Source organism: Sceloporus occidentalis, unplaced genomic scaffold (assembly GCF_023333645.1).
Source record: "Sceloporus occidentalis isolate IW3139 unplaced genomic scaffold, rSceOcc1.0.p SCAF_6, whole genome shotgun sequence".
Taxonomy (NCBI): Eukaryota; Metazoa; Chordata; class Lepidosauria; order Squamata; family Phrynosomatidae; genus Sceloporus; species Sceloporus occidentalis.
In genome coordinates, this window is record NW_028316986.1 from 121,382,176 (window position 1) to 121,391,539 (window position 9,364).

A 9,364-nucleotide genomic window follows, 5' to 3' on the forward strand; every position below is an offset into this window, starting at 1 on the left:
GCATCAGTGAGATATTACTAGGGTTGTATCTTAAGGCATGTTGTTGTTGTTGTTATCCTGTCCCTCTGTGCTACGCAACCAGGGTGGCGTACAACATTAAAATATACATTCCATACCCCCCAATCCCACCTCCTTAAAATACATTTACAATTGACCATATAAAACATACTTAAAAGAAATAACCAGAATAAAAACAGTGACTGCAGCGAAAGGGTCCAACAAGTTAGGTGGTTCTTCTAGTGGCCAGGTGTCTATTCAGGAAAGGCCTGCCAGAAGAGATCCATCTTAACAGCTTTTATGAAGCTGTTTAACGTGTTAATATGACGGATCTCATCCGGCAGGCCGTTCCATAATCTGGGAGCCGTAGCCGAAAATGTCCTCCAGACAGTTACATACAGCCTAGTTTTTATAGGCTGCAGCAAATTCCTCCCAGAAGATCTGAGTGTGCAGGGAGGATGTACGGAAGGAGGTGGCCCTGAAGATAGGTTGGACCCAAGCCATTTAGGACTTTAAAGGTAATAACCAACACCTTGTACTGGGCCCGGAAATTAATGGGCAGCCAGTGAAGTGATTTTCGGATTGGTGTTATATGATTTGTCTAGTTGTGCCCGAGACCAATCTGGCTGCCATATTCTGTACTGATTGGATGAGCACGAGGGTAGCCCCTTTACAGAAATCAAGACGGGAGGTTACCAGTGCGTATACCACAGTTTCAAGGTCCCTAACCTCTAGGAAAGGGAGCAGCTGGCATATCAGCCAAAGCTGATAACAGGCGCTCTTGACCTTCACATTTACCTGATTCATCATCTGGAGCGACGGATCCAAGAGTACCCCCAGACGTATCAGCTGGGTATTGTATATAATTCGGGATTCAGTTCAAAATTTTGATCTCTCGCTTTCAGTAGTTTGGCTCTTATTTAATTCATATACACTGCCACCTTCTTTATGTGTTAGTACAATCACAATAAGCATTCCTAAACCTACCTTTTCTATGAATACCATCTGTGCACAAACACATACATCAAGATGTTGGTGGTTCACCCACAAAAACATTGCTCTCTCTCTTCTAATATGAGATTTAGATACTGCAAAATTTAGCAGGAAGACTCTTTTCATGATCCTACTGTAAGTATGCTCGAAAAGACAAGTTCATGCATCTTCATTAATGTAGGCAGTTTATACTATTAAAACAAAGATAATGAAAATATGTTTTCAAAAACTATAGCTTAATGAAAATGTTTGTGTTTATGCAATATTGCTGGGAATGATTTATGCTTGAGACTCTTGAGAACTTGGCTGAAGGGAAGTTGTGTGTTAAAATGCATCCTGGATCTAACTAGTTCACATCAGTTTTCCATCAGATACACTTTGAGGCCGCTCTGAACAAAACTATGAAGTACACATTGTTCAGAATCTGTGTGCATGCTCTGTTTATTTGTTGCACCAACTGCATTCATGTTTCATCGTGGCAGATTCATGTTTTAAATTTTTATTAATTGTTGTTTTTGTTAATTTTCCGAACATCTGCCTTCAACACCAAACAAAATTTGAAATACATGTTCACTCTGATGTGCCTTCAGAAATTCTAGGAATTGACCCAGATCCATGTGATAGTCATTCCTCAGTCCATAGTCACCATGGGCTTGAAACTGTAAATCTTCAAAAGTCTGAAATAGTCGTAGGTCATCCACATTTGCCTGAGTCTCTCCACTCTCAACATGTTTGCAGGAAATGTGTTTCCAGTTGGGATATCTAATATCATGCCAAAACTCTTCACAGTTTTCTTTGATACCCTCCACACAAATGATCCCAGGCTTCCCAGTTAGACAGAAACCAGTCAAGTTTAATTTCTTGGCACAATCGAATATCTTTTTCCTTAGTTCCTGTCTATATATGTGGTGACTGTAAATCCACATCCGGCGAAATAATGTTTTAAATGTTTTTGCATCTGGAACGCTTTCAGAGTAGAGTTTGCTGTTTTGTACATATGAAATGCTGTTGTCTCGCACCCACTGAACAGCTGTGCATATGCAAAGCTCTCCTGACTCCAAAGAAGCAACGTAAGAAGTGAGATCCTGGTTGAGCTGCAATTGCTGCTGCCTGTTTAGAGCATCTGATCTTGCAAAAAGCTGTGGTGTCACATGGGGGTAGTCATGAGGCAAAACTACCTGCAAATTCACTTTTACCTACAAATAGACAAGACAATATTATAATTCAGGGTTTTTTGGGTAGTGTCTGCCTACCCAGAATTAAAAACACATACCTTCTGTACTGTACAAGATAGATAAAGCAAAACCCACAACTCTTGTGTACTAATGTGATTCAGTACATGAATGCAACAAATCCACCACATGAAAAATATAGCATGCCTATAAGGCTGAGAAAACTGCAAGCACAGCTGGCTTTTGTCAAAATTCAACTACTAATCCCAGCTAAAGTAGAGGCATTCAATCAATGGGATTTATCTATGTATTGATTTACCAGCTTCTCATAGATTGAATGTGTATACTCTGGTTGGGATCGATTTAGGCCTTTAAAGGGGCTACTGAGTGTGTGTAGATATTTTGATACAGACAACCATGAAGTAGACTCATGGATTCCTCTTGCCTGCTAAAGAATTATTAGTGGGAGAATGACTAAATACACTGATCCCACATCTGGCAATAAGGGTGAAATGGAAAACCACCAATGTGGTGATAACTTGTGTTTTCTACCTCTCAGAATTTGGGGACAACTGTCTGTATAACTTGGATTGTGGGGTGAGGTGGGGATTTTCTTGGTGTGTACATCTTGGAGGGGCAAATGGTACTTGGTTTATTCATACAGGTCACCCTCACTATTTCACAATCAAAACAGCAGTACAGAAGGGGCTACCACGCTGTTGAATATGGTATCTTGTTTTTGTACAGCACATAGAAGAGACACCAGAGCTGAACAGAAGCAATTGATGAGCTGATGCTAAGGGGTGCAATACTGTGGATACCAACTGTTTTGAAATCCCTGTCAAAAGCTGTCTGAGATATACAGTCGGCCCTTCTTATACACGGATTTTTTATACACGGATTCAAGCATACACGGTTTGAAAATGTTCCAAAAAAGTATAAATTTACCTTGATGTTCCATTTTTTATTAGGGACACCATTTTGCTATGTCATTATATTTAATGGGACTTGAGCATACACGGATTTTGTTATACACGGAGGATCCTGGAACCAAACCCCAGCGTATAACAAGGGTCCACTGTACAGATTTGGTGTGAGGCCTCTGTGACTCACACAAATGTTCGTATCTGCACAAATCATTTGCATCCTGTTTTCTTTGTTAATATCATATGTATTATCTCAGTTGAGATTTCTTAAGAATCTACTTGCTGCAAATAATATGGCCCTGTTTCTCATCTTCATCTTAGGTATATGAAAAGGCCTCAGGTGGGCTCATATGGACGGAGTTGTTAAAAACAACTTAATTTGAGCTGGGAAACGACTGGTTCTAGTTGAATGACAAAAGAATAATGTAGCAAGGTCTGGTTTGCTAACTCTAAACTAGGGCTGAGAATGGTGTGGCCCTCCAAATGTCACTTGACTGCAGCTCCCAGCATTCTTCATCATTGACTATGGCTGCTGGTAGTTGCAGTTCAACAACATCTGGAGGACTGCACAATTTTCACCTCTTCTTTTAACAATATGCTAACAGCCATATTATGAAAGTGGAGTGTACAGTTTGCCCTCCATACCCACTGATTTTTTAAGTCATGGATTCAAGCATCCCTGGATTGAAAATATTAAAAAATATATAAATTCCAAAAAGCAAACCTTGATTTTGCCATTTTATATAAGAGACACCATTTTTCTATGCCACTGTATTTAGTGGGACATGAGCATCCAAAGATTTCGGTATCCACAGGGGTTCCTGGAACCAAACCCCAGCTGATACCAAGCATCCATTCTAGTCCATTAAAGCTTAGGCCATAATAAAAGTGTTCATCTTGTAAGTGCTACAGAAGTATTTGTTATTTTTGCTGTAACAAGTTAATATACCTAACCTTTTAAAATCTTGACATTTCCTGGCTATCTTCATGGACAGCCCCATATATAATGCATTATAGTAATCTAAACATGGAACATGAGATCAGGGTCATCTTTGAAGAAGCAGTATAGCGTATTGGTTCAAGTTACTATTTTCTTGAAGGCAGACTAGGTTTCACAACTGTTTAGCATCAAGTGAAAATATTAGAGTTATTATCAAAAGGAAGAAAAAATGGAATACAGATGGTCTCACCTTTGGTTCATCGATAGTAACGGAAACTGAATATTCAATAATCTGTGGGGGATTCTGACTTGTATTATTCAAATATTTCTGAACATTATTGAGAGTATTTTCATCATGAAGAGTTATTTCTCCTTTATTAGGAAACATAGAAAAAAGCATTTCTAGTTCTGTCATCTGAAGCTGAATATTTTCTTTTATGACACCGGACATTGCTGCAGATGTGAAGCCACCTGGGGACAGAAGAAATTAAGAAAGTTATGCCTCCTTATATTCTCTCCTCACTAAAAAATATACTATGATTGACAAATTCTGACTAGACAGAATGACATTTTTGAGCAAATCAAACACACCTTTTCCCCCTTTTTCCTGTGATAAAAATAAAACCTATAATCCCCTAACAGATTTAACATTGGGTTCTAAGAAGTTCAAAGAGACTGTTTACATGATTAAAATCGGGGCCATACATAAATGTGTCCAGCCCTAACATTAAGAAACACATGAAGTGAATCATGGATATGAAAATCCCAGCAAGATAAAACACATGGAAGTAACTAAGGGCCTAGTACTTCTCTTATTAAGTCATGGGCGCAGTTTTGCACTACACAAAATTACAAATACAGATGGTAATTTAAGATCAGTTTCCAGGATGAAAATCCTGTATATCCTTGTAAGGTACGAGAGCCAGTGTCGTGTAGGACTAAGGAGACCAAGGTTCAAATCCCTATGCAGCCACAGAAACCTGGGTGATTGTGTGCAACAAGTCATATACTCTCAGCTTAAGAAGTGGTAAAGTTCCTCCAGATATGTCATGTCGAGAAAACTCTGTGTAGGGTTTCCATAAGTTGGAGTCATCTCGAAGACATGTAACAACTACCACCAAATATTATTTGCATGAAGAACACAACAAAATTGTACTCGGCTTTGTTCTTGGTTTGGCCATTTTCTCCACTTTCCCACCTTCTTCTGACTTAGAGCAATCATGGAGTTGTCTTGGGAAGATGCGTTCAGAGGAGGTTTGCCATTGCCTTCCCCTGAGGCTGAAAGTATGTGACTTGCCCAGGGTCCCCCAGTGGGTTTCATAGCTGAGCTGGGAATCAAACCCTGGTCTCCAGAATCATGGTCCAGCCCTCAAACTACTATGCCATGATGGCTATCTTCTTACCCAATGAAATACTCAGAGGTGGTTTTTCCAGATGCATCCTCTGAAATACAGCATGCAGCACCTTGTATTCATTGGTGGCCTCCCATCCAAGTACTAACCAGAGCAAACCTCGATGAGACATGATCTGGTCTCTTTAGGGTATTTAGACTACATTTTTTTAGATTGTAAGCCTGAGAGCAGGGAACTGTCTATTATCCCCTCTGTTGTAAGCCACCCGGATTCCCAGTGATTGGGCGGCATATAAATAAATCCTATTATTATTATTATTATTATTATTACATCCAACTACTCATTGCTATTACCTTAGAAGGAGTGGCCATGTGGAAGGCAATGCTAAAGATGGACCCTCAGGCTGATGCTTAAAGAGGACTGGCCATAGGAAATTCCATGAGCCCCGAAAACCCTGAGGCAGGTGCACCTTAGTTAGGGCTGCCAGTTGGAAATGGCTTGAAGGCACACAACAAAAGAGGGGCTGCCTGTGTAGGGCTGCCATAGCGAACTGGTTTTTAACCCCTTTGCTTGAGGAAGGTGCCAGTGTGGCTTCGAAAGCTTGGGAAGTGTGTTTTGTGTGGCCCACCAACATGCATCCGATGCCTTGTGGATTCTGGATGTTGTTTATTCTGCTCCATCATGTCCAACCCACCTTATATTTACAATAGGTTGGGGCAATGTAGAACCAAGGAGGCTGGCTCCCAGAGGCCCCCAGAAACACCATGGCAGACGCCCAAGTAACATTTCCAGGCTGTGTTTAATGACTCAGTACAATATCTAGTTCTCGGGGGGGGGGGTACTTTATTTTACACTTCCAAGGCGCTTTATTAAGCTGAAAGGCCATCCATTGCCCTCTGCTCTCCCTCAGCAAAGCAGCAGGGCAAGAACCAACTCGGAGAGACGGTGTGCCCATCTCACTCTGACCCTCAGCCAATCAGCTCTCGAGCTTTGTCACGAGCGGCTGGAGCCGAGGGCCGCGATTGGCTCTCTCCCGCTGAGGAGAACTCTCATTGGAAGAGAGAATATCGGGGTGTTCCCCCCTCACATATCCCCAACGTACCTCTCAACAGGCGCGTGCTCCCCGCGCTCCTAGACCCAAAGCACAGCCGGCGCTTGCAACTCCGCCCTCCGTGCAACGTCATAGGATTCCATGCTGTCTGAGTCTATGACGCATGCGCGCCAGGTGGTTGTAAAGCGTCAGCTCAGCGGCCCCGGGAGGGAGCTCTCGCGCGCCCCCTCCCGGAAGCTGCAAAAGAGGCAACTCTGAAGAAGAGACAATAGTAGAGAAGGCTGTGCCCCTCCATTCCTTGGGCCGCATTTCCCAGTACACTCCACCAGGGAGTTGCTAGCTACCCATCTGCCCATCCCCAGACAGGGCTGCTGGGAGTTGCAGTCCAACATGGGTGACCAGAGGTCCTCCTTTTTCCAGGACATGTCCTCCTTTCTGACCTGCTGTCCAGAGGAATGCCAAAATGTCCTCCATTTGGAGCAGGACTAAGAAGCAGGATTTTACATTTCAGCCTTTATTTGGCAATGCCCTCCATTTCACAGTGCCTTGTCCTCATCTGCGGCGAGGACACCAATGGTCCCCCTGAGGCCCAGCATCATCTGAAGGGCCACGTGATTCCCATGCTTGTGTTATCGTTGCTGGCGTCCTCTGATGGATGGTGTGCAATCATTCAGTATTGTTGTGGATGATAGGTTTTAAAGGTTCTGACAGAACAGAGTAAGGCAGAGGAGCCCAATTTCGTTGAGAATCCAGATTTATTGAAAGCCGTCTGTCCCCAGCGGGATTCCCATCCCAACAGAACTGAGGCTTCGAGCCAAAGAAAATGGCTACCTTGATAGGAAAACAGGCAAAGAAAACTCACCTTCATCCCCTCACTGGGCATTTCACACTCCAAACAGAGAGACTTCCAGCAGTCATAGCCCAGATGCATGAATACATTTAAGTGTACTTGAAAATACATTTGGCTACACCCCATGGCCCCTTATCAGCCATCAGTCTTTTACTAAGGCTCTCTGTCCCCTTTAGGCTCCTGGAAGAAGGCCTCACTTTGAGCATCTCTACATCTGCCTCCTTCTGCATCCCACTCCCCCAGAAGCCTCTGTTCTAAACTGCGTTTACTTTGGCTCACTCTCATCTTCTATTCCATCTAGATACATATATTGACTCTTGCATATTACCAAACGTTGATATTTGGGTTTGTCCATCTATGCACACAACACGCCCTCACGCGGCGGAGCACATATAGCTGTGGGGTGGGATTTAGACAGTGGAGTGGGAGCGGATTTTAAATTATTAGCACTGCCTTGTTACATCCTCATATACACATTTTGGGCCTTCGGTGGCAGGCTAAGGAATTACTAGAACTTCCTAACAAAACCATTTCCTCACTTTCTAGAAAACACTCAGAGGTAGCTGCGTTGGCCATTTAACAAATCAAAACAAAATCCCATCAGTGATACCTTTATTGGCCAACCAAAATGCACAGTATACTTGTTGCAAGCTTTCGAAATGCCACTGGCTTCTTCATCAGGCAAAGATGTTACAAACCAAACAGGAAAAGAATTAGATATGTTATTAAGATGCTTGCATTCCACCTGCATTTTAGATATAATTTCCATGTATTTTAATATTGTTATATTGTTGTATGTATTGTTATATTGTTGTGCTGTGCAATGACCTTTGGTCAAAAGCAATAAAGTTTGATTTGAAGATGCTTGCATTCTTTTGTTTCTGTCCTTAGTCAAGAATCCCATCATATACTATAAAGGAGCAATTCTCAAACTTTAGTCCTTCGGGTGTTTTGGACTTCAATTCCCAGAAGCCTCAGCCAGCTTGGCCAATAGTCAGGAATTCTGGGAGCGGAAGTCCAAAACATCTGGAGGACTAAAGTTTGGATCACTGCTGTAAAGCAATAAACAACACTATGCCAGTTTGTTGTAGTGGTAACCCTAGAGAGCTACTATGAGAGGCTAATGTTGCTCTTTCCAGAGGTGTTCACAGCTGGGAGCCTTTTACCACACTGAACTGAAAAAGGCAGCTTTTTTTCTTCTGATTTTACAGACTTAACATGGACAAACCTTTGAATTCTACACTTGGTTTGATGTAAATTGCCTCTGGCTTAATCCGCACTGCAGAAATAATCCTGTCTGACACCGCTTTAACTGCTACGGTTCCATCCTATGGAATCTGCATCTGAGGAAGCAGACTGAAGTCTAGGAAAGCTCATGCTGCCAATTTCTTTCTTTCAGTTGAGTCTCAAAGGTGCGACAAGATCTCTCTACTCACAAAACTACAGTTCCCAGCTTTCCGTAGCATTGATCCAGGGCAGTTAAAGTGATGTCAGACTGGATTATTTCTGCAGTGTGGATGCAACCACCTTGACTATAAGAGTAAAGGCAAGGGAACTTTAATTGCTCGGGATTATATTCTGAGGCTATTTAGTACAACATGCCTTCTGTCCTGATGGATGTTGGCAAGATATTCAGAGTGCTGACTGGGTGGGTTGCCCTTGTTAAATGCCACCTGCTTCCAATAATCAAAGATACTTTGCCCTTTTGATGCTGAGAATCTACTTCAGGCTGTTTAGGCAACGTGGCAGGGCGAGGCCTTTTCTTAGGGTTGCCATAATTGTCCACTATTACCAGGGACAAAATGTAGGACAAATTCAAGACCAAACTGTAGGACAACTGCAGGACAAAACTCAGCCCAAAATGTAGGACATTTAAGGTCCTCCATTTTTCTTATATGTCCTACATTTTGGGCTGAGTTTTGTCCTGCAGTTGTCCTACAGTTTGATCTCGAATTTGTCCTACATTTTGTCCCTGGTAATAGTGGACAATTTTCTCTGCAAACTGGGAAACTTGTTGTGAGAAACACAACATAGCAGTCTCATAGGAATCTTGTAAGGAAGAGAGAGGTGGCTTTCCTACCTG

The 9,364-nt window shown here is 42.4% G+C and overlaps 1 protein-coding gene across 2 annotated transcripts; it reads right to left on the bottom strand.

The window, feature by feature from the left end:
* Nucleotides 1–1,264: 1,264 nt before the first annotated feature.
* On the bottom strand, nucleotides 1,265–6,543 carry RWDD2A (RWD domain containing 2A). Of its 2 annotated transcripts, none has more exons than XM_089530847.1 (3): nucleotides 6,483–6,543; nucleotides 4,279–4,499; nucleotides 1,265–2,186 (listed from the first exon to the last, which is right to left on the bottom strand). In XM_089530847.1, exons 2-3 carry the CDS (start codon nucleotides 4,477–4,479, stop codon nucleotides 1,509–1,511), a joined length of 879 nt encoding a protein of 292 aa, XP_089386973.1. In that variant the 5' UTR covers nucleotides 4,480–4,499; nucleotides 6,483–6,543; the 3' UTR covers nucleotides 1,265–1,508. The 2 variants fall into 2 exon arrangements, with proteins under 2 accessions (XP_089386973.1, XP_089386972.1); XM_089530846.1 differs by lacking the exon at nucleotides 6,483–6,543 and adding an exon at nucleotides 5,432–5,504.
* Nucleotides 6,544–9,364: the final 2,821 nt, after the last annotated feature.

What these genes read in the sequence shown, in the direction of transcription:
- RWDD2A (XM_089530846.1), bottom strand. Translation starts at nt 5,468, where the DNA reads ATGCATCTGGAAAAACCACCTCTGAGTATTTCATTGG. An exon ending in ACCTCTGAGTATTTCATTGG is followed by an intron (nt 4,500 to 5,431) that starts GTAAGAAGATAG and finishes TTCTGTCCCCAG; the next exon opens with GTGGCTTCACATCTGCAGCA. An exon ending in TTACTATCGATGAACCAAAG is followed by an intron (nt 2,187 to 4,278) that starts GTGAGACCATCT and finishes GTCTATTTGTAG; the next exon opens with GTAAAAGTGAATTTGCAGGT.